The following is a 25,283-nucleotide window of genomic DNA, read 5'->3' as shown; positions in this document are numbered from 1 at the left end:
CAAGTGGTAGTTCATCGTAAAATCTATAAGACAAACGGAAAACATTGGTGCAGTTCTGTGCTTGTAGGAGGAGGTGGCAGCGCTATCCCTTCATGGTGACTTTAGGCCGCGTCTTTGTCATGGCTTGAGTTTGTCTTTAGTTTCTTGAAAAAAACACAGCTGTCCATTCCAATTTGAATTAGCAAAGGAGGAGCCGCTCAATCGCCATTTCTGCAAACGAAGCAATCCGTATCCAATCGCAGCACCCAATGGCCGGCTACTCGGCCCGGCCCCCTTATCTGTGATTGGCTAGAAATTGCCTTCATTCAGATTGGTTGAATTTATTAACGACAGATCAAGATAGGATGAATAGAGGGTTCATCCTCTCCGTGTGTCTGTGTGTTTTTGTGGAAGATTTAAAAAAAAAATAAAAATAAATAAAAAATTACAGTACACAGTACATTCTAATGGAGCTAGGGTGGGCACAGCAATCTGTCAGGGCAGGCTCGGCCCCCTAATGCCCCCTAATAAAGTCCGGCCATGCCGCCGGGTCTGAGTTACTCTGACATGACCTTTGTCCAATTTTTTTAATAACTTACCAGACTGACAAATAAGAAAGCGAGCTGAACAATATCAGTGTATGCAACTGCATAAAGGCCTCCTAAAACAGTCTAGATCAGACATGTCCAAAGTCCGGCCCGGGTGCCAAATACGGCCCGTGGTCAAATTTCATCCGGCCCCCAGCCCCTGTCATAAAATCAATAACGTCTGGCCCGCACACAGACTTAATAAATCAGTCAGCAGTACTGCTACCGGCATATGAAGTAGCTTACACACTAAATGCTGTTCCTCATTTACCCACGAAAAGGAAGCAGCACTCTAAGCAAAATCACCCCGTGTAACCCTTACTTCCAATTTTCTAAAATGACGACAATCAACAACAACAACAACAAAAGTTGACTGCGACGGCCGACGCTTCAAGGATAGGTGGAAATTGGACTATTTATTCACTAAAATACGCAACAGCTGTGTCTGCCTCATTTGCAGAGACAGTCACGATTTTTAAAGAGTTCAATGTGAGGCGATATTACCAAACAAGACACGCTGACATTTACGACAAGATTACAGGGAAGATACACAGCGAGAAATTGAAGCAACTTGAAGCTAGTTTAATTTCACAGCAGCGGTATTTCGCAAGGGCCCGAGAGTCGAAAGAGAACACCACAAAGGCTAATTGCGAGATTGTGGAAATTATTAATTAAAGAAAATAGGGCTGTCAAAATTAGCGTGTTAACGGGCGTTAATTAATTTTTTAATCACATTAAAATATTTGACGCAATTAACGCACATGCCCCGCTCAAACAGATTAAAATGACAGCAGTGTAATGTCCGCTTGTTACTTGTTTTTTGGTGTTTGGCGCCTTCTGCTGGCGCTTGGGTCCAAATGATTTTATGGGTTTAAGCACAATGAGTGAGCATGGTGTAATTATTGACATCAACAATGGCAAGCTACTAGTTTATTTTTTGATTGAAAATTTTACAAATTTTAATAAAACAAAAACATTGAGGGGTTTTAATATAACATTTCTATAACTTGTACCAACATTTATCTTTTAAGAACTACAAGTCTTTCTATCTATGGATCGCTTTAAGAGAATGTTAATAATGTTAATGCCATCTTGTTGATTTATTGTTATAATAAACAAATACTGTACTTATGTACCGTATGTTGAATGTATATATCCGTTTGTGTCTTATCTTTCCATTCCAACAATAATTTACAGAAAAATATGGCATATTTTATAGATGGTTTGAATTGCGATTAATTACGATTAATTTTTAACCTGTAATTAACTTGATTAAAAAATTTAATCGTTTGACAGCTCTAAAAGAAAATAATGAAGCAAATGTGACACAAAGAATGGCTTGCTAAAATTTGCTTAAATACATTGTTCTACGTAAAGCAAGTCAGCCACATTTTTTACCACACCAAATCTGGCCCTCTTTGCAAAAAGTTTGGACACCCCTGGTCTAGATGATTGAATTCTTCTGATTCTGTCGAAGTGCCCTTGGGCAAGGCACTGAACCCCGATTTGCCTACAATGGGTTGACAACGCCTTGCATGGCAGCGGCCCCATTGGTGTGTGAATGTGTGCGTGAATGGGTAAATGTGTGCTAATGTAAAGCGCTTTGGGCATTGTAACCATGCAGATAAATGCGCTATATAAGTACTGTCCATTTACCATTTGAGACAGCTGCTGATAATAGGATGGAAATCGTAGATGATAAATCGAGAATGATGCTCAATGTTGCCCCTGGAAATAACACAAAATGAACATTACAAAAACTAATCTACAAATACAAGATTGGCACACTATAAACCCACAAGATATCACTGACTAAAGCAGGAAATATTGCTGCAGTGAACAATTGGTCATAGCATTGCTGAAATGGGTCCAACATGGTCACATAGCGTTTGAACTAAAGATGCACTTATACCGATACCAGTATCGGCGGCGGGGTCGATCCTGCCCAAAATGGTGGTATCGGTATCGGCGAGTACCAACAAAGAGGGCGCTCATACCATTTACCGGTCCAGTATATTAACACTTGACCGCAGCTTTTTTTTCCTCCTGACGCTCACTACACTCTCTGTTGTGTGATGACACAAGATCAGTTTGCATGCCAAGCAGCTATCGCTATTGGCCTGCTCCAGACCAATGAGAGCGGGCCAATAGCCGCTCTTAACCAATGCCGGGGTAGCTTTTTCATATGTAGAAAAAACAAAGTACGAGAGGAAAATGTCAGCGGTGTGGAAATATTTCAGTTTATAATCTCTGTCGCGTACAGTGGCTGCATGCAAGATTTGCGGCCTGAACGTTTGGAGAGGTGGAGTTAAATCAGCCAATTTCAATACCTCGAACCTGATAAAACATTTGAAACATGAAACGTGTGAACGAACACAAAGAGTTTGAGGCTCCAACAGCAGGACTGCTATCCAGAGGAAGGGGGCTCGACCGGAGCAACAATCTCTGGTCAGTTCAGTTCGTCTACTTTACTTTTATTGTCTTTCACTCATAAGCGGATTTTAAGGGGGGAGGGCTGGCCCCCCCGTTGGCCGAAATTTGGCATTGCATAAAATTGACTTTCGTATAGATATATAAGTTGTAATGCAATAAAACTGCAACAGGAATTAATGATATGAACAAAAATATGTATTTTTATAGTGGGTCAAAATTATTTTTCGAACAGATCATGTGACTAGCACCTTAGACAGTCATTTGCTTTGCATATAATTTTCACACACACACACACAAAAAAAAATTAGGGAAGGGCAATTTTATTTTTCAAAGGATTTTTTTCTTTGATTGAAAATAGGTTTTTTGATTGAAGCAACTTTTTGGGAGATTGAATGATTTACACATGATCAAGACAATGATTAGACAAGACCATTATATGGTCCAAACACAAAAAGGATAGCTTCAATTAAAGAAAAACTTTTTCAATGAAAAATTAAGTGTTCAAATGCAAACTTTTCAATCTCAAATAATTTTTTTTTCTTTTTCTTTTTTTTGATTGAAGTGTTTTTCTTTTTAAAAATATTTTTTTTGGACGCAACTTATTTTTTGATTGAATAATAAAGACGAATAGGTCCTAGCCAAAATGTGGCCCAAACACAAATCAACATTACGTCAATCAAAAAAGTCGCTCCTATCAAAAAAATAAATAAATTATTCCATCAAAAAAAAATAAAAATAAAAAAAATAGCTTCACATGCATTTTTTTGAGTTCCAAATTTATTTTTGCATTCAAACACTTTTTTTTTGATTGAAGTGTTTTTATCGAAAATATATATTTTGATTGAAGCAACTTTTTTTTAAATTGAATAAACTTTTTTTTGGATTGAAAATATATATTTTGATTGAAGCAACTTTTTTTTTAATTGACGCAACTTTTTTTTTTTTTGGATTGAATAATAAAGACACAAATCTACCTCCATATGGCTCTGCCCAGGGGATACAATTTTTGACTGGGGTAACTACATTGGCACGACACCGGCGGGCGTACCATATTCAATGGATGACGATCTTGGTGAAAAATATTGCCTAAGCAGCATTATTTAGAATTCCCCTCAAGAATGATGTGAAACAAAAAACGGTCATTGTCAATTTATTATTATAAATATTCTTGTAAATTAATTTAATTGCCGACACTGCGTTCCGGGGTCATCAACATGTTGTGCCTCCCTTGCCCCAAAAGTCAAACTCCGCCTATGCTTTCACTGAAAGAAATGCCACAGTAATTTGAGACCTGTTTCAAAAGTAGGGTTGCCACCTTTCAGAAATAGAAATAAGGGACGCTCCCCTCGCACCCAAAGCCATACAGGCGATGAAAAAAAAGGGACATCCCCAAAACTCCTAAAATACATAGAAATGTATCCACAGTACTTATATGTATTCCGTGTTGGTTCAATACGGAAAATCAACTTTTAATTTCCAATTCGGAACGATTCGTTATTTCAAAGGGCAGGTGGCAAGACTATTTAAAAGTGCTGTAGAAGTATGCAAAGTAAGCCAAGCTAAGTGGCTCAGTGTGTATTGCTGCTGGTGCACAGAGAGAGAGGCTAATAGAGAGACAGGATGCTGTGGTCAATTACTATTACTTATAATTTCATGAAAGTTGATGAAATTTCAACATGTTGATGACCCCGGAACGCAGTGTCGGCAATTAAATTAATTTACAAGAATATTTATAATAATAAATTGACAATGACCGTTTGGGAGCCAAAACTCACGGTTTAAAAAAGTTTATTAATTATTCATTCATTGTATTTTTACTTTTTTTTTTTTTTTTTTTTTTTTTACTGTTGGGCTAGTAATATACATGTTTTAATTTCACAAATTTAGCACTATTTTGGCCTTTGAGAGCCAAAGGTTCATTTAACTATTGTCACCCATACTAGGTTTGGAATAAAAAGTTCTACTTGATTCACTTTGTACATATGTATATTTCAAACAAGTGGTATCGGTATGGTATCGGTATCAGCCGATACTGCAAAGCCAGGTATCAGTATCGGGGCCAAAAAATGGTATCGGCTCAACACTAGTTTGGACCTCATTGATTTTGCAAATATTGATCCTCCTTAATAAACAAAACATACCACAGGTTCTGACAGACCTACAGCACACAGAGCAACATGAAAAAAATACAACTTAACCTGAAATATACAGCGGGGCTTTCCCATTGGCAGTGTATCAAATACTTGTTCTCCCCACTGTATGAGCACTGGTGTTTTACCAATGTTTTGAGACTCCACATACACTGTACTGCTTTGTTTTTTGTTTTTATCCACTAACAACATCAGAAGTTTAAATTGAGTACAGTATACTGGGGAGAAATGAACAAAAAGAATTGAAAAGCTTTTTGCAATAGCCTTAGTCTACATTGGTTTATGTAACACAGCTACGTGTATAAAACTCTGAGAATAACAAATGTACATATATGTATATATTTTTGAAGGTTGTAACAAAAAAAATGTGGACTGCATGAAGTGATGTAAATACTACGCTTGATATCTGTTCTATCTCGATATCTACCATGTTACATTTCCCATCAGAAAGCATTCATCATCATCACTCAGTTTTATGCTTTCCCCATCAGGCATTAAAACGTCACATGACCCTAAAAATCTGAGCCACATGATCAACCCCATGGCCGCTACAGGATTGTGTAAGAACCTGGATTGTAAAGCTGTTGGGCTGTGTCCAAAATTAGGGATAAAAAACATCCTTGTAAAAACTCAAGAGTGGCATGATTTATGGCTGTTAAAGTCAAAACCATTAGAGACTGAAGAAGACCGCCTGTTCTAAATGCCCTCTGTTTTGACCCACGAAAGTCCTTTAAATGATGAGGAAATGTTGAACAATTGCTCGGTGTTTTCATGATCTCAAGATCTCAAAATGTTAGGAGCCTGATGGAAAGGGGGGGGGGTCAATTTTTTAACAGGAAATGTATTGGTGGGGTCGTGTGTTAAACACAAATTTTGCAAAGCAGCTGGTTGTCAGAGAACAGCAATTTTGTCTCAACAAATACTGAAACTTTATTCATCATGCATTTTAGGCATATGAAATGCCAAACCTATGTAAATGGTGAACATTAGTTTTACTATTCAAAATTGAACTTATAAAAATACATTTTATTCTATAATTCCCTTTTCGCAAACATTCATTTTAAACGACAAATGGTTCTCATTTCTGATACTTACCAAAAATAAAATTTACAAGATAATCAGGAGGTCCATAAGCCCAGACAAGACCTAGAGCTGAATAGTAAACAGCCTCGGCAGTCCCCATGATATAACCTCCTCTAACCCATATAGCTCCGTGGCGATTGCTCTAAAACTGCAAGGGAAGCTGAGCTTCCTCCAAAATCTCAAAAAATAAGTGATCAAATGTATACTGTTGTGTGCGCATGCCATTGACCTGCTCTACTTTTGTTCAGAATCAGATTAGTTAGTAGTTACGATGTGGATTGCATTTCATTCATTCGCACAGCTTCACAGTCCTTTAAACAGTGTGGACGCTGTGAGTCTCCAGAATTGAGAGTGTATTGTTCCACTACAGCAAAACAAGAAGGGTCATTGGCTCTTGGCAAGTCATTTCTCTTTGCAAATAAGGGAGACACAGTTGTTGTGTATTTGAGTGAAGAAGTAGTCCAATTTCCACCTTTTCTTGAAGCGTCGGCCGTCGCAGTCCACTTTCGTTTTTTTGTTGTTGTTGTTGATTGTCGCCATTTTAGAAAATTGGGAGTAAAAGGTCACACGGGGTAATGTTGCTGAGAGTGCTGGTGCCTTTTAGTGGGTAAATGATGAGCAGCATTTAGTGTGTAAGCTATTTCATATGCTGGTAGCAGTACTGTTGACCAATTTATTAAGTCTGTGTGTGGGCCAGACGTCATTGATTTTATGAAAGAGGCTGGGGGCCCAATGAAATCTGACCACGGGCCGCATTTGGCCCCCGGGCTGGACTTTGGACATGTCTGATGTAGCTAAAAGGCACAAAAAAGTAAAATCAATGCATCCATGACTTAGAAAGAAATTATGCGTTTAGAAAACAAAAAAATCTCTTTCCTGTAATTGTAAACACACCAACTACAACACTGATGTCGCAGCCTCCAACAATATTGACTTTGTTCCCATTGCCAGTGTATTTCTTATCCTCTTTTTTGGATTTGCATGACGCCAATATCCCAGTTAGCTGGACAACGATGTGAAAGGCAGCTACAGCTATGAGTCCAGTCACATACATTGCATGCTTGCAAATTGATAACATTGCCAGTGATGTCTGCAAAATTTACAATGTGTTATATGTTTAAAAGGTGTTAAAAATTAACTTCCAAATATAGTAACGGCTCTGCGATATTTGTTGCAATAATGCAGCTAAAATTTGATTTTATTATACCTTCTGTATTTACCAAGGGCGTAGGTTTGCATAGGAACAGAAGGGACATAACACTATGACCTTTTCAGGATGATCAAATTGTCCCCACCATCTTTTAAGCAACCTTATTTGCATTATACAATGAGTTCAGTTATGTAGGTAATTTAGATTGCCTTCCCATATGTTGTAAGGACAGAATTGACCCTACGATTAAGTGAACTATTTTCATTATGATCAGACTTATGTACAGTACATTTACCCTTTTCACTTGCTGAATGCACTTGCATTTATTTAAATGTATTTATTTATTTTCTACATTATTTATTTAAAAATGTTTATTTGCAGCATATGCATACATTTTTTCCAGATAATCATTAATCATAGTCGAGGTAAAAAGGTTTTTTTTTTGTTGAGTTTAGCTGCATGTGGACAAAAGCAATACTGTTTTACTTGACGAAGATGTTTTTTTTTTCAGTTTATCTATTTAGACAATGTTGAGTGGTCTTATCATAAGACCACTCATCATTCTCTAAATAAATATACAAACATTTGTCATAAGACTCTTACGACAAATGTTTGTTTTTTGCATTCCTGGCTAGTTAAGAGATTGTTAACAAGTATGTATTTATTGTGTATGTTAATATATATTAAGGTTTGTTCAAATATTGCAATATTAATGTACTGTCCCCAGCAAAAAGTGTACATGCAGGTTATGCAGTTATATCGTCCCTACCAATGTCGAGACTAAATAAGCCTACGCCCTAAATACTGAACTACATTTAAAAAAAAATACATTAGAAAAATTAACAAATTTGTGCAAGATATAACACTATTCTTTATTATTGTTAAGTCTCCTGCTTCTGCATCCTGAGCTCTGCCCACTTCCCCATGTTTGTGTGAGTGTCTGTAATTGCAGTTATGGAAACATTAGTGTTGGCGCACAGCTGCATTTCATCCAATTTGTTGAACAGGTCAGTGACAACGATTTCCTTTTAAGATCCCATATCGATCTAAATTTAAGCAGGTTTTGGTTAAACTGTTTTTATACTTAGGCAAATGTTTGGTGTGTCAAGTACATCTTTATAAAAACTGTAAAAAGTATTGTAGCACGATGTCTTTAGACATATGCTTATTTGGGTTTGTGACTTCTCATATCACGCTATTTTTCAGAAGATTGGAATCAGTTCAGAGTTTTTTTTTTTTTTTAAATACTGTATTTTTATTTTCATGCATTACCTCAAATAATAGGCTGCCATAGGGTGGTAGATGCCTGATCCATTTTTACTGGGAGGTCCACGAGTGATCTTCATCTATCGCCGTCAATTGCACAAAAAAATGATCAATCAGTGCCAACTTTCACCAGTTGAAATGGATTTTTTGTCTAGAGATGTCACTGGCAATGAATGGGTTAAGACAACGGTCTCCAAATCAAAAAAGGGCCACTGGATTCTCGTTTTTGTTCCAATTAATTGAGCACACAACACAGTTTAACCACTGAGGTTTCCACTAAAACAAGCAGAACATGACTGCAATCAACTGATTACACTTGTACGACACCAGATTGGTTCAAAGTTGTCGTCTTGTTTTGTTGGAATGAAATTCTGGACCCGCTGCGGCCCTATGTGGAATAGTTTGGAGACCACTGGATAAAGGGCTACAAGCAACAAAATAATCCAGAGAAAATGCTATTGCAAAAACAAAAATGCTGAAATTCTGTTTCCTACACTGATTTGAAGTTCAACATGTCAGGTTTTCACTCCTGAGCCCGTTTTAGACATACCTGTCATAAAGATATGTAAGATGAACGAATTAATCTAAATACATGTAAAAGTAGTGAAATACTAGTATATGTATAGACTATAAAGACATACATTTCAGCGGTACTCATTGTGTAACTGCAATGAAATACTAATTTTCAACATCGAAATCAAGAACTTACTGTGGGTTAGGTGTAGAAGTGCTCCTTCCTGTCCTGGCCACAGCCATCAGTTTCATTTACATTAGGAAATAGACCTCACTCATATGTAATGATTGAATTTGGGACAAAATATCGTTTGACAATATATCGCGGTATGAATCATCACGATTCGCATCCACTTTGGAAAAAATGGATCACGACATACAGTGGGGCAAATAAGTATTTAGTCAACCACCAATTGTGCAAGTTCTCCTACTTGAGAAGATTAGACAGGCCCGTAACTGTCAACATGGGTACCCCACAGCCATGAGAGACAGAATGTGGAAAAAAAAAAAAAAAAAAAAAAATTACATTGTCTGATTTTAAAAGAATTTATTTCCAAATTAGAGTGGAAAATAAGTAATTGGTCACCTACAAACAAACAAGATTTCTGGCTGTCAAAGAGGTCTAACGAGGCTCCACTCGTTACCTGTATTAATGGCACCTGTTTTAACTCATTATTGGTATAAAAGACACCTGTCCACAACATCAGTCATTCACACTCCAAACTCCACTATGGCCAAGACCAAAGAGCTGTCGAAGGACACCAGAGACAAATTGTAGACCTGCACCAGGCTGGGAAGACTGAATCTACAATAGGTAAAACGATTGGTGTAAAGAAATCAACTGTGGGAGCAATTATTAGAAAATGGAAGACATACAAGACCACTGATGATCTCCCTCGATTTGGGGCTCCATGCAAGATCTCACTCCGTGGCGTCAAAATGATAACAAGAACGGTGAGCAAAAATCCCAGAACTACTCAGGAACTACATGAAATCAAAATAGAACTTATTGGTAGAAACACAGGTTCCTATGTTTGGAGGAGAAAGAATACTGAATTGCATCCGAAGAACACCATACCCACTGTGAAGCATGGGGGTGGAAACATCATGCTTTGGAACTGTTTTTCTGCAAGGAGACCAGGACGACTGATCTGTGTAAAGGAAAGAATGAATGGGGCCATGTATCGAGAGATTTTGAGTGAAAATCTCCTTCCATCAGCAAGGGCATTGAAGATGAGACGTGGCTGGGTCTTTCAGCATGACAATGATCCCAAACACACAGCCAGGGCAACAAAGGATTGGCTTTGTAAGAAGCATTTCAAGGTCCTGGAGTGGACTAGCCAGTCTCCAGATCTCAGCCCCATAGAATATCTGTGGAGGGAGTTGAAAGTCAGTGTTGCCCAATGACAGCCCCAAAACATCACTGCTCTAGAGGATAGCTGCATGGAGGAACAGGCCAAAATACCAGCAACAGTGTGTGAAAAGCTTGTGAAGAGTTACAGAAAACGTTTGGCCTCCGTTATTGCCAACAAAGGGTACATAACAAAGTATTGAGATGAACTTTTGATATTGACTAAATATTTATTTTCCACCATGATTTGCAAATAAATTCTTTAAAAATCAAACAATGTGATTTTCTGGGTTTCTTTCCACTTTCTGTCTCTCATGGTTGAGGTTTACCCATGTTGACAATTACAGGCCTCGCTAATATTTTCAAATGGGAGAACTTGCACAATTAATGACTGACTAAATACTTATTTGCCCCACTGTATAGACTAGATGTACTGCCACTTGACTTTGGCACATAAATATTTTAGGCAAATTGTTATCAGCAGCTTTACCACAAGTAGCCAATAGTTATTTTGTGGCGCTAACAGAGCAGCGTGGATCAATTTCCACTCACTATACATAAGCAGAAGAACAAGTTTCCTACCTATTCATGAAAATTGATGAGTGATAGCAGGTCATTAAATCAAAGACCTTCCAAACTCACGGTTTCAAAATGGAACTAAAATTACCACATAACAACAAACTAAATAGCGTAACTAGCAATTGATGAAAGAATTGGAACTGGGTAAATATAATTTGCTATTTATTTAAAAAAAAACAAAAATGAACAAACTGCAACAAGTTCTATAAGGATTTATTGGGGGTTTTTTTCCAATCGAACCCAGGTTAAGAACCACTGCTCTAGATATTCTTTCACAGCTCGAAATCCAAAAAAATGTGAGATGGCAGGCGATCCCAATTGCGTTTTGCGGCTGCATTACACTGTACTTGAGTCTGTACTGCATTTGCATGTGCAAATGAACCCAAAAAAATATATACAGGGTGATTCAAAAAGAGTGTGCCAAAATCATCATTTGATCAATAAAGTGTTACCAGTTGATATCTTTTTTTGTGTAAATATCTCATATTACAGTCAGGACAGCTGCGTCTTATAGTCCAATGCGGCTAATCTATGAACAAATGCCGTTTTCGTGTCAAATTTGGTGGGTGGCGGCTTATAGTCAGGTGCGCCTTATAGTGCGTAAATTACGGTAACTTCAAATTTTCAAACCAAGTGCTCAAAGGTGGCAATCACTGGCACTTCAAATACATGAAATAATACTTGAAGTTACGTTCAACACATTTGCCTATGCCAGAGTTTTGTAATGTTTTTCATTTTTGACATATCGCGTAATGATTTACCCGAGGCACATTCTTTATGAATCACCCTGTATATTTTTTATGTTGTATTATATCATGATCCTGGCATATTAACGTGCATTGTCCCATCCCAAGTAAAGATCTATTTGAACTACATGTTTATACATATTTGTGCAAACAAATGATGTTCAAATTGTCTGTTTACAATGTATGTTTAAGCCTATTTGAACACTTTTTTTTTTTTTTAATCATTTTCCCTCGAGGAAAAATATGAGGGTTGGGTTGCCAATAAAAATGTTTTTGTTTCATTTTTCCTCAAGTGTTTGAAGGGAATAGGGCTTTTATTAGGCCATGTGAAAGCGTAAAGAGCATTCCGCATCCTGGCTTTTATTTTCAGTGGGTTTTGATCCATCTGACAGAAATGACTTGAAATGAAATGATGTGTTTTATTGTTTTTCTCCTCAAATTTACAGCTAAGAGAACAGGACATAACAAGATTTATACACAAACTATCTATTAATCACAAAAATAATCAGTAATTAGTGGATTATCAAAATAATCATTTGTGGCAGCCCTAGTGTTTATCAACGGAGCTAGAGCATCAGAAGATGAGGAAAGGATCATTCACCCACATCATCCCTCCAGTCAGGGTACACCCTGGGCCAGTCATCGGATAATTTCAGGAAAAATTCAAACTCATGCTTTTTCTATGGGCAATTTAGTCTCCGGGAACTTGGCTGATTTTTCATAAGTAAATGTCAAGGGTAGCCGAGTACCTCATAACACTCCAGTGACAACCCGTTTACAACTAAATATACAGTAATGGTTTTTCAAGAGTGTGGGAAGTATGCTTCACCACGGGCCTTCATATCACATTTTCTATTATTATTATCTTTAAAAACGACAAAACATGACCACCTATTGTTAGACAACACATATCAAATGCTTACACCAATAGACATTCCTGGTAAACAAATCTGGGTTCTACCTCAAATTTGGTGAGTGGGAAATCCTCCAAATGACAGAAATTACCTGTGTTCTCTATAATTACACACACTACATGTGATATACTCTGTTGGACCGTCTGGGCTTTCTCCGGGCAACGATATGCAGTTGCCCTCTAACTTGAGGCGATTGAGAAGCAGCAGGCCCTCCCCTGCTGGGTCAGCGGTGCACAGGATCCAGTGGTTATTAGACTTTTCAGCTTTATGTCCATCCAAGAAAGTATGAGCTGTCACTTCAAATTCATTGCCGTATGTGGTCCTGTGGGGGGATAACAAGTAATGAAAGCAGCGGTGCTATAAATAGTCCACTTGCACATTTGAATATATTACATTTTTAAGGATGCAGAAGGGGGAGGGTGAAAATAAATACATAGTTAAATCTAAATTCATGTGTTTTTTATAAGATTGATTCCAAAACTTAATTATCCATTATCTTTAATTAAAAAATCAAAAGTTGAGTCTTTGCGTTTATAAATTGATCAGCACAACTTACACAAAACACACAAGCATTTGAGTTGTTTCACTCAAAATTACTTTTTTATCTCCAACTATTCTCTGACTCTCCCATCTAGACCAATTCCAGGTCCAAATTTGTCATGCTTGCATGTTTTCTCCATACAAGGCGTGCACAATGGCAGTACACACGCATGCTGGATAGTTTACGTACTACTAGTAGGCTACTACAAAGACAGTGTTCTATTTCACTGACTGTGTGTATTGGAGTTTTTGTATTGGAAATAAAAGTGCCTGTGTATTATAATGCAAATCCCCACAGCTAGACGGTGCAATGATACATGACCACATTCGAAAACTAAAAGGTCCAGTAAGCCTCGATTTAACACTCCCTTTTTACAACACTCAAATAATAAGCATGCGAATAACCACTCTGCACGGTGGAAGCTCAACAGCAACAACAAATATTATAGCTACAAAGCATGTCTGACATTTTTGAAGACACCAAAAATAAATTTCCTTTCTGGACTCCACGGTCTAAATCTGCAGCCAACTTTTCCTAACTAATGCTAATATAGAACTATCTTCATGATTAGGAGTGGGAACCTCTTGGTACCTCACGATACGATACGATTTGCGATACAAAGCTCACGATAACGATGATTTGTTGATATGGCGATACAACGATTATCGATACATTGGTCAGGAAATCATTCTAGGATATTCTACAAACAAATAACGAACAGAAAAACAAGCTTCTGCTGTGAATTGGAATGAGTGTATCACTTGTAGACGTCCAATCCATTTGAACATCCCTCCCACTTCAAACGGATTGAACGTCTATGGCCATCAGTGACAGCCAATGCCAGGTAATGAGGTAATTTTGGGCCGTTTAAGGTCATTTACCTGTTGATTTTCAGTTACTTCCTGTTGATTTTGGGGTATTTTATGGGTCACTTCCTGTTTATTTTGAGACAAGAAATGGCCTGTAAATGCCACAAAATGAACAGCAAGTGACCTGTAAATGCCCTGAAAATCGGACAGAATAACTGTAAATGCTCTGGTTTCGGATGAACGAACGTTTCCAGTCTAAATGATTGGGTGTCAAGCATCATCAATGCAGCCTTATAGTTAACTGAGACACTATTATGGTGGAAGATTTTGGTAGCAACTTGTTGGTTCCCTTTTTCATTTATTTATTTATTTATTTTTTAAAACATTGACACCTTTTTAAAACCATATCTCAATTCTTGCATATCGATAACCTTTTGGGACACAAATTATCACGATATATCACCATTTCGATATATTGTCAAACCCCTATTCATGATCATCTTCATTTTTTTTTTCAACCTCAAATTGGATTTTAGAAAATTTCACAGTTTTTGTATTGAAAGAAAATGTTTTTGCGCCATGGTAATGCCTCTGTCAACAGTTAACTTTTCCTTTCTAATAGCGCCTTATTCAACGTGACCCTTGTAGCCAACAAGGTCTCAGGTTGTGACTATGTTATAAACAAACAAACAAAAATTCTAAATATATATTTGATCACCAACGTTAAATATGCTAAAGTTTCAGTGTGTTTAATTATTTTTAACAAAAATGATCTACCAAAACTTTTTTTCTCCCCAACACCAATGTGTGCTGCAGCACACCACGTCCCGCAACACTGTCAGTAGCTGTTGTGAGCTTTAAGATGAATTCTATATAGGCTTACTGGTGTAAATTGATAATAAAAATACGTTATGGTAGTTTGAATAGTTGAATTTTCCAGCAAAGAACTGGGCTTGAGTACCCCGGGATGAAGCACAAATGGGACAATTTGTGAATATAGAGGATTACTCTACCCAAGAATGAGATGCTCCATAACAGCCAGGGCCTGGTGTGTCTTGCAGTGGAGGAGGACCACATTAACATTGGCCTGTAAGAAAACAAAGCAAAGTTCATCCCCGTGAAATCATGTAAGGCACAAAGAAAATGAAGACACACAATCAGGTTGAATGTTTAACCACGGCGGCGAAGAGACTCACGGGTACAGGCAGGCCCTCGTGCTCAAGCCTCTCCTGGGGGTCAAAGTGCACCATCTTCCACCAGGATAGGAAGCTTTCGTTTGCGTCCAGGTTGACCTCCTGAAGACGTGACCTCAATGCGTTTTTTCGAAACGTTCGCGCGTCACTCGTCAAATATAGCTAAAAGAAAAAGTTTAATGATTGTCTCGTATACAGGACAGCCAAGAAGTTGCCACGTGATAAAAATGCATTGCAGTTGGCTTTTATAATTAATAAAAATAAATTCAAAGTAGAAGGTAACTTTGTCCATGTGTTACCAAGTTTTTGACAGTGTTTATTTTAAAATTAAAAAAAAAAAAGAAAGAAAATGTTTTCAGATGTAAATTAAGACGGAGTATTAGGGCCAAGTAAAGGAGAAGGGGAAAAAAAAGGACTACGAGATTAGATACTGGTACTACGGGAAAAAAAGTCGTATTATTACATTGGGTAAACCGCTAAGCACTTTATGGACATTTACCTCAGCTGGGAGCTACGATAAAGCATGAATATAAAGCCATATATTGATTATATTTTGATGTAGATGAGCCAAAAGATAAAGAATTTCCTTATTTATGAAGCAATTCTAAGAAGTAAACTCAGGAGATGCACAATATCATCCCAATTCGCTAATACGTCACTTACGACATAACTGGGAGCTTCAACGGAGTGTTGGTAGCCTACCAACGTCAACGTCACTATTTGTAGCATTGCCACTGACCTCGGGTTGACAGGTATGGTAGTAATAGCATGAGAGAAAAGTCATACTTTTACTACAAGAAAAAAGTCTAATTGTTACTACGACAAAAAAATTGTACTATTACGTAGCGGTAATGTGCCTCTTCTCCTGAGTCTATATTTTAGAATCTGCATCATAAATAAGGAAATCCTTTATCTTTTGGCTTATCCACATCAAATTATCAATAGATGGCGTTATACCGATGCTTTGTCGTAGCTCCGAGCTAAGGTACACAAACGTAAATTGTGTAGCGATTTACCCAATGTAACAACATAACTTTATTTCTCGTAGTACCAGTAAGACTTTAATCTCGTAGTCCTTCTCTCCCCCCCCCCCCCCCCCTTCTTTTATTTTGCCCTAATCCTCCGTCGTAATAAATAGTAGGGGATGCTGCAAATTTGTTTGTTACTTACACCCCCGGTGAAGCCATTTGCTGTTTTCAGGGCAAAACTTTGCTCATAATGCAGAGTCGCTCCTTCAGGAGTGCCATCCACACTGTTGTCATACAAGCAGTATTACAAGATTCAAATTAAAAACTACATTGGATATGTCTTTACCTGGTTATAGTGAATGCCGTGCGTGCAGAGGGCTGAATGCTTCTCCCCGCACTGACTCCACATGGACCTTTAATTCCAGGAGAAGGAACCTTGATCATGTTGTCAATGTACGCGTTGATGCCGAGCGCATAACACTCGCCCACTTCACTGACGTTCACCAACATCACAACATCTCCAAAATGCAGCGCACCATCATTAGTCACGCTCAGTTTCACCTAACACAAGTAGACATCTTTTCATCACTATATTGTGTGGTTATTATTGTCACTTGCATGATTGTACCGGAGTGAGGATGTTGTTCTTGAGGAAGTCAACTCTCTGGGCAGTCAGCTCGCCATTTTCTCTTTTACGCAGGTACTTGTTCCTTACATGCTGTATGTATTAAAAAGACACATCAGTATTTATAGATAGCTAAGAATTCGGGCTGACATAATTATGATTATTTTTGCTATAGTCGACTAATCAACTCATATATAAATAATGTTTTCTATTGTTTACTCTGGGCGTATTTTAAAGCCCAGAGTAAACCGAAAATAACATGATACAGTGGAACTTTTTTATTCTTTTCTAAAGGGATCCACGGATAGAAAAACCTGTACGTACTTCTTAAAAGATACACGCTATTATGAATTGAAATCATTTGATCTGAAAACCCCAATAGATGTTTTCGTATTTATAAAATTTGTAAAATTAGTTCAACTAGTAGGTCACCATTGTTGCTGACATGGCAGGGCGATGACTTCACATGGTTACGCTGCCGGGTTTCCAGAGTATGACTAGCGACATATACATGTGATCTGTTCAACCCTTTTTGTGAAAGCATACATTTCAAACATAACTTTGACATTAACACAGCTATTTTTCACTTATGTGACATCCCAAACATCTGAATGTTTTCGTTCTACAAAATAACAAACAACAAGACAAATAGAGCATTTTGATCGCAAAGTAACAATTTATTTACACATAACTAAACTATTGAACTGTTGAACTGTTTGCGCACATAACAACGGAGAAGGCTCTCGGCTGCTCCTGGTTGAATGAGTAATCTGATGAGTCCGAATCAAGATCGGTCTCACTTTTTTCATCATCTTCATCGTTGGTTTCAACCTCGGGCTAAGGAGTAACGCAACGGAGTTCCGCAGAATGCGTGTGGAACATGACGCTGTTGCGGACGTCATGGTTCTCATCAAGATAGATTTTTTTTTTTTTTTTTACATTTTTTTTTAAAAACAGAACAATTGTGGCTTATTGGAGTCTACAAGTCTTTAGGTCCAAGGTTCCCTTTAAAACCATTTCAGAGTCACGAAAGTGGACAGCTACTCAAAAGTTGACACTTAAGACTTTTAACTCTTTAAAAAGCAAGTGAGTATTTTTAAACATTTATTTATTTATTCTACATGTAAGCCCTTTAACCATTTATAGGGCAAGTTGTTATTTCTGGTCATTATTAAAAACTAATACATTTCAATAAAAGCTAAATCAATACAATTGAAATGAATAAAAACAGAAATACACACTGTTTACAACCCCAAGTAACACTGTTAAGTTGTTGTTGTTTTTTTTCTCCATAATATTGAACTCGGTGCACACTCAGTAGACGTCCAACTCAAAGCAGGAAGACTGGGTGTGAATGCTTATTTTTCAGTGCCACTGACTGCTAGACGTTTAGAGTTGCACCGATTAATCGATTATTTTATGGAATCAGCTTCCAGCTAGTATTAAAGAAGCCGAGACAGTCTGCACATTTAAGATTAGATTAAAAACGTTCCTATTCGACAAAGCTTATGGTTAGGCTAGTTGAAGTCGGAGTAGACTCACAGTTTAGTCTAAGCTGCACTAGAAGCTATAATGCTGGGGGCAATACAGCCGCTGAGTTCTATCTCCTTTTCTTACTCTACCTACCACTTGTCTTACTTTATTTCTATTTTCCAATGTTAATATCTAGTTGTCTAGTCTCTTCATCACTAGTCACCCGGTGTCCCCTTTCCCCCCTCCCCTCTGGGGAGGGGCTATTTTTCAGCTGCAGCCTCCTGACTGTCCGGACCCCTGGCTGGATAGACGTCCTCGCTGCTACCCCCGTCTCATCTGACTAGAGGGACTTCTTCTTGCACCTTCACTCCACTGTATTTTTACGGACCAGTGTTTCCCACAGGATTTTAGGAGACTGTGGTGGGAGGGTCTCTGACAATAGGATTTTTTGAAACTGTGGTGGTGGGCTGCATCGGAGTCGGACAGCCACACCATGTCGTGCCACGGCGATTTTTTTTTTTTTTTTCATTATTTTTTTCCCCCAAGAAAAACCATAACAAAGATATATTTGAAATATTTCATTAGCTAGGCTAATGTTATAGCTCTCAGCTACGGTACATGTATGTAAAATGCGTTGCTGATTACAGCTACGTTACCCTATGTAATAATGCGACTTTTTTTCTCGTAGCAATAGTACGACTTACATCTCGTAGTGACTCAGGGTTGGCAACCCAAACTGTTGAAAGAGCCATATTTGACCCCCCCCCCCCCCCCCCCCAAAAAAAAAACAAAAAAAAAACTGATACAGTATGTCTGGAGCAGCCAAAAATTAAAAGCCTTGTACAAGCCTTATAATTATCAATACTAGCTATATTAGCCTACTATAAAAATGAATAAGTTGGCTAGAAATACATAATTAGCCTTCATGATTAAATGTTTATTTTCCCTGCAGTGGATCCTATAGCGCACCACGTGACTACTCTGTTGTACGATGACACCACAAGTTTAACTTCATTACAATATTAATGAATTGAAAGAATGTTTGTATCATGTTTGTCCTACTAGAAATCCTATTAAAACAAAAAATATATTTCCCTCCCCCATCTTTTTCCATTAAAAAAAAAAAAAAAAAAAAAAAAAGCTCCGAAGCAGCACTAAAGAGCCGCATGCGGCCCAAGAGCCGCGGGTTTCAGGCCGCCGTCGTAGCCCTCCTTTCTCCTTTTTATTTGACCCTCATAAGTACTACATTACCACAACAATAACAGTTCTTCTGTCAATTGACCCATTTACAGGACTGGGGGAATTCTAATGGCCGTGTAAAGTTTTTCTTGATTCGGTGAGAAGGTGAATAGTTTTTTCCCCGTTGTTCGTGAACTAAATTTCCACACAAACGCACATCGAGGTACCATTAACTTAGCAAGGAGAGGTATGAGAGTCATTTTTCGAGTGTCCCAGAGCTCGCGAAATTGGGGGGGGGCGCATTTATCCAACTTTCGTCAGCCGTAATTGTCTGAAGTTGGCGCGTCGGTGTTGTGCCGAAAAATAGCCACTCCAGGCGAAATGTCCCCCCGACGGGAGCGCCCACACGTCACTCGTACAAACAGCCTTTTCTTACCAATCGATGGACACGGAAACGACGTTCTTGTACCGTGAATATGTATCATTTTACTCTGCTTGAACTAATAAATACTTTACTGTGACCAACGCTCTGAAAATAGAGCAAGGCTTTATTTTGGGCCCCGCCTCTCTGCGCAAGTTCAATCAAAGTTTGCTTTCCGTCCAAGACGGCCGTCCACCGCTCACTTTCGCCGAAAAGTCCGATCCAAACTATTGTAATGCCCCGGATATGGGGAAGAAGGAGAGAAGTCTGTATTTGCTTACCCACTTGATTGTGGTAACAATAATAAAGAAAAACAATAACAAAATAACAGCGGGCTGCTACGACATGCGACCGCTATCTCTCGCTATCTCGCTCGTTCTCCCATTCTTCCTACTCGTTCCCCTTGCGTCTCTTAAATGAATGAATAAATAAATAAAATACTACTCTAAAATGCTGCTCTCACTCGCGCGGGTTGTAGAGTGGAGTGGGCTACAGCTGTGTAATCGGCTGACTGACGCATCTGATTAGTATCTTTTTTTTTTTTCGGCGGGGGGGGGGGGGGGGCGCAAACGAGACTGTGGCGGGCCGCCACAGTCTCTTTCATTGGTGGGAAACACTGCGGACTATAATTTCGCTTGCTAATTCCCATTAGCCGTTCTGGGGTTCCTGTCTATCCGTCCTGGGAGTGGATCTCTCCTGACTGTGGTACTCCCCAAGGTTTCTCATTTTTCTCCCAATTGACTCTGGAGTTTTTGGAGTTTTTCCTTGCCGGCATGGAGGGTCTTAAGGATAGGGGATACCCAGGACTTGAACTGCATCTATTCATCTTTGTTGCTTCATTTCTAATTGTGTATCATATTGCCTCTGTAAAGCCCTTTGAGACTTCTGTTGTGATTGAGGGCTATACAAATAAAATTGAATTGAATTGAATTGATTAGATCGAGTAATTCGATTAGAAAAAAGCTTTGAATTCAGTTTAGCTGCTTCAAAGATTCGTTTAATTAGACTAGCATAATAGTTTGTTTTGAAAGTGTTGGATTTAGTTTGAATGATTTGGGAGGATACACTGCTCTCTGGTGGCAACAGTGAATATGACATTAGCGTCGAACATGGCTGAATCCAACAAAAGGCTAATATGTTTGTTAATGCATTCGTAATTTAGTTTATAGGTACATTTAGTAGTTTTTTGCGGAAACATGTTTTTGAGCAATTTGTTAAGAGAGAAAAATAAAAAATTAGCATTTTATAGCATTTAAGGTAGCGGACTTTTGCTATGCAAGTTAGGTTAATTCAATCTACTAAATCTACATATCAATTTGACTAATTAAACTCCAATTATTTTGTGTTAAGTGTTTTATTCCTAAAATGTGTGCTCATAGTTGTGCATGTGTTTGTCTTACAGCTTTACAAAATAATCAAAATGTGGAAAAAGTGAAGGAAGTCAAGTAAAGTCAAAGAACCACAAATAACGTCACATTTAGTGAGGACAGAACAGGTGTAATAAAATGACTTATAAACAGTGGCTGCCTGAGTTTTTGTTTTTTTATGGCAAAAGATTCCTCACAAAATATTATTTTGTTGTACTTGGATCCTTATTTTTTAAAATGCCTTTTGAGGCTATATTCAGCTATAATCTTCTGCGACACGTTAAATGTTTGTTGTCCGATTACTAGATTAATCAAACTTGTTCATTGATAGATTAATCGATTTCTTAAATAATCGATAGCTGCAGCCCTACAGACGTGCAATCCATTTTGGCAGAGAGGGGTGATTAGACTTTCATTTATTCGTACCTCCCCGTCAAAATGGATTGGACGTCTAGCACAATCAATGGCAGCCAGTGAATTAAAAGAGTGCCCTTTAAGTGTTACACAATAAATAAATAAAAAACAAAACGTGCATAACAGTTTAATATATATATATATATATATATATATATATATAAAAAAACTGAATATTTTTAGTTTTTTCCAATTCAAAAAGTGTAAAATATAATAAAACAATAACAAAATACATTTAAAAGTTTTTGTAATTGTATTTTTGTATTGTATTTACTATTGTAAAAATATATAACAAATTACTCTGAAGAGGCTAAAAAAAAAGAAGAGTACTGTATTTGAACAATTTGCAGGTCAACAATGTCCACACGATTGACTATCAAAATAGTAGATAAATATGGTAATTGATTAGTTGTTGATCAGTCGATAATTGGTACCAGCTGTGCTAAGAATATGACTGAATGATAGATGAATATTTGATCGACAGTTGGCTTAATACTTCTGCTAGAGATAAGCTACAGAAGATACAGATATAGGAGAAAAGTAATTGGTGAAAAAACAACTCAGGTAGATTTAAAAGATGGCTGGAGTGATGTTGAACTGGTATTGGGTGAATACGGGTCGGTAGAAAGGGAAGGAGGTGAATAGATACTGAAGAAAGATGGTCAATAACAATGAGAGCTTAGTCTGGACACTGACCTCTTCCAAGTGCTGCTCCTCGTTCCAGTTGCCAATTTTCACGCTCGTTCGGTAGGTTTTAAAGTCGGGCATGGAGGTCATTTTGTTAGCCATGTTGTCGTTGGCTTGGGCAACTCTTTCGAGCTACTTTCGAACAATATAAGTGGCGGCTTCTATGGCAACGTGTAACCAAACTAAGCGCCCACCGCTTCGCCGCTAGAGGACGCCAAAACACACGTCAACAAGCGATGTGCTTCACGCATGCGTGTAAAAAGCTTGTGTCATCCCTTTACGTGAAAATGACATAATTTTGAGATAAAATGCGTTAGTTTTGACGTGACTGTGACGGAAAAGCCTCTTTCCTATCTAAGAGTGCTGCTGTGTGTTTTATTTCCCACTGACCTCTATGGAAACATTGCTTTATTGTCCAGCTCCTCAGCATATAAGTGTGTTCACATTGAAAAATAGCATACTGTATATTTCAGATATTTGCTATACAGACTAAAAGTCGTATATAGAGCTATGCTTGTATAGTTGGCTTTAGGGATTGGCCAAAAGTACAGTAAATACCAATTGTTGTGAATGGTGATATCTGTAGAGCAATTACAGATTGCTACTATTGCTGATATTGGAATAGTTGAATTGATAAGCGGCTCCATAGTCAAAGTGAATATATCTGTATATATTTTGTAAATTAGGTGTGTAAAGTGTAGGACTAGTTTTCAAGCATGTCCCGATCACGTATTTTTGCACCTGAGTCCGAGTCACCTAATTTTAAGAATCTGCCGATACCGAATCCCGATCCGATAGCGAAAAAAAAAAGGTTTTTTTGTTTTGTTTTGTTTTGTTTTTATTTTTTTACAGCCCTTTTCCTGGGAGTGTTGCAGAGTATAAAACATATATTTTTGTATCTTTTGGCAATGCCATTGTATTTCCGGATTATTTTGTTAATTTGTAGCCCATAAAAAGTAAAAAATATATATATTTGGCAGAAAACACTCATGTGACTTAAAGTTCCGCTCTGAGACCCCTAATTTGGCCAAATTTCAAAATTGTCCTATATGCATGTGTGATACATCATTGGAAAGCTTAAAATCTGTATTTTCTGGAGGAAGAAAAAGAACAGGAGGGCATTTTTTGACCCCTTAAAAGCAAAATCAGTGAGTGAAAAATAGGCATTTTTGAGACCGCTGAACTTTTCATTAAGTTTTTCATTTAAAAAAAGGTTTTGGACACGCATCCTGGTAGATAATATATAACGAACACTTCAAGATTATCCCCCTTTGTCTCTCAAATCTTTGATAATCAATACGCATGCACTAAGACATGTGGGTGGGTGTACAATAATATAGGAAATTGGTGTGTCAGTAAATGTAGATTTACTTTAGCCCTGTGTCTTATTTTGTAAATAAACATGGCTAAACGGGAGTTAGTTGTATCATTAATGATAACTTTACTGCATACAATTTTTTATTTGGCTTGATTTTAATCTGTGCAAACAAAAAATATTTCTAGGGGAATTTTAGGGATTAAATTCCAATATCATACTATTTTAATTTTTGCAGAGGTGTTACAAAATATTTTTTCAAATAATGATTAAAGAGTGTGAATGCAAGATACTGAGAATAAAAGGCTCCATATGCATAAAGGAAACATATACATGTGGTTCCATAACACTATCTATTTATTGTATTTAGCCTTGAAGCCTAAATGGCGTTATACCAGTACTTGTATAGCATTTTCCCACCTTTCAAGGCGCTCAAAGCACTTTACACTACATCGCCATCTACAGTACCTACTGGTGACGCAGCACCAGGAGCAATGTGGGGTTCAGTATCTTGCTCAAGGATACTAAGGCACGTTCATCAGGGCAGAGAATTGAACCCACAACCTCTGAGTTGTGGGACAACTACTCTACCACTGAGCCACGCCATCCCCAGATCTAGGTTTTATGATTTAAGCATCTAATGTATATAATACATCGATTTCATCCCATAATAAGCAATCCAAACAGCAACAAAGGTCGAAAAGATGGACAGTACGCTAGTCAGTTAGCCTGCTATGTCCATAATTCTCGCGCAAGCGTTCGACTGCAATATATGTCTTTTTGTGGCTTTCCAGTAACTCGAGGTGAGAGCATGAGAGAGCATTATTAAAGACACCATGATTTTAACGAGATATTATCGCGTACTTACCTTGTTTCGATCCCAAAACTCCTTGTAGCATGTCATATCGATTGTCAAGACACACCTGTGAATGGCCACAGCCAGACTTTTTGAGGATTTTATGGGTGAAACACAGTAATATAACAAGGGTCGTGATGCAGAATTAACAGACAACAATGAGTCGTCGAGATTTTCTTTTTCAAATATTTACCCTTTAAAATGTTTTTTTCTCTATTTTTCTTTGTTTGGACCAATTATTTATCATCTAAAATATCGGGGGAAATGCGACAGTAACAAAGAATACAATTAAGCAATGAGGTAGATATCCGTGACTTATTTACAGACACAATTTTTTTCATTGTGACGTAATTTGTTGAAAAGTTTAAAATATGTGAGTCAATAATTTTTTTAAGTTTTTCTTTCTTTTTTTTTTTTTAAGCAAAATATGAGACATTAATCAATGATTCTAAGCTAAAAATTATAGACATTTCGAATAATAAATATAATTGCTTACCTTCTTTTTATGGCTGGGTTGAAACAAAAGCCGTTGAACAGTGTCCATAAACGGGGGTCTCCAGTGTAAAACGGACAAATAAAAAATAGTCCGGGGGCATAATGCACCATGAAACTGCTATGGCAGTATATAGACATATTGTTCTATCAAACACAACAGTTCTTTTGGCTTAAAATACAGCAGTTTAT

The 25,283-nt window shown here is 37.6% G+C and overlaps 1 protein-coding gene across 1 annotated transcript; it reads right to left on the bottom strand.

Annotated features, from left to right (window-relative positions):
* Window positions 1-12,266: 12,266 nt before the first annotated feature.
* Window positions 12,267-22,585, bottom strand: cfap161 (cilia and flagella associated protein 161). The gene is made up of 7 exons (XM_057837037.1): window positions 22,438-22,585; window positions 16,891-16,980; window positions 16,609-16,823; window positions 16,465-16,546; window positions 15,298-15,456; window positions 15,115-15,188; window positions 12,267-13,073 (listed from the first exon to the last, which is right to left on the bottom strand). The coding sequence occupies exons 1-7, from the start codon at window positions 22,528-22,530 to the stop codon at window positions 12,839-12,841; spliced, it is 948 nt and encodes a 315-aa protein (XP_057693020.1). The 5' UTR covers window positions 22,531-22,585; the 3' UTR covers window positions 12,267-12,838.
* Window positions 22,586-25,283: the final 2,698 nt, after the last annotated feature.

Source organism: Corythoichthys intestinalis, chromosome 5 (assembly GCF_030265065.1).
Source record: "Corythoichthys intestinalis isolate RoL2023-P3 chromosome 5, ASM3026506v1, whole genome shotgun sequence".
Taxonomy (NCBI): Eukaryota; Metazoa; Chordata; class Actinopteri; order Syngnathiformes; family Syngnathidae; genus Corythoichthys; species Corythoichthys intestinalis.
This window is presented reverse-complemented; position numbering and strand designations above follow the sequence as displayed.

Excerpts from the sequence above, each read along its gene's own strand:
- cfap161 (XM_057837037.1), bottom strand. The coding sequence starts at position 22,530 with ATGGCTAACAAAATGACCTCCATGCCCGACTTTAAAACCTACCGAACG. Across the intron at positions 16,981-22,437 it reads AGGAGCAGCACTTGGAAGAG|CATGTAAGGAACAAGTACCT; the intron begins GTCAGTGTCCAG and ends TAATACATACAG. Across the intron at positions 15,189-15,297 it reads ACGAGGGCCTGCCTGTACCC|GCCAATGTTAATGTGGTCCT; the intron begins GTGAGTCTCTTC and ends GTTTTCTTACAG.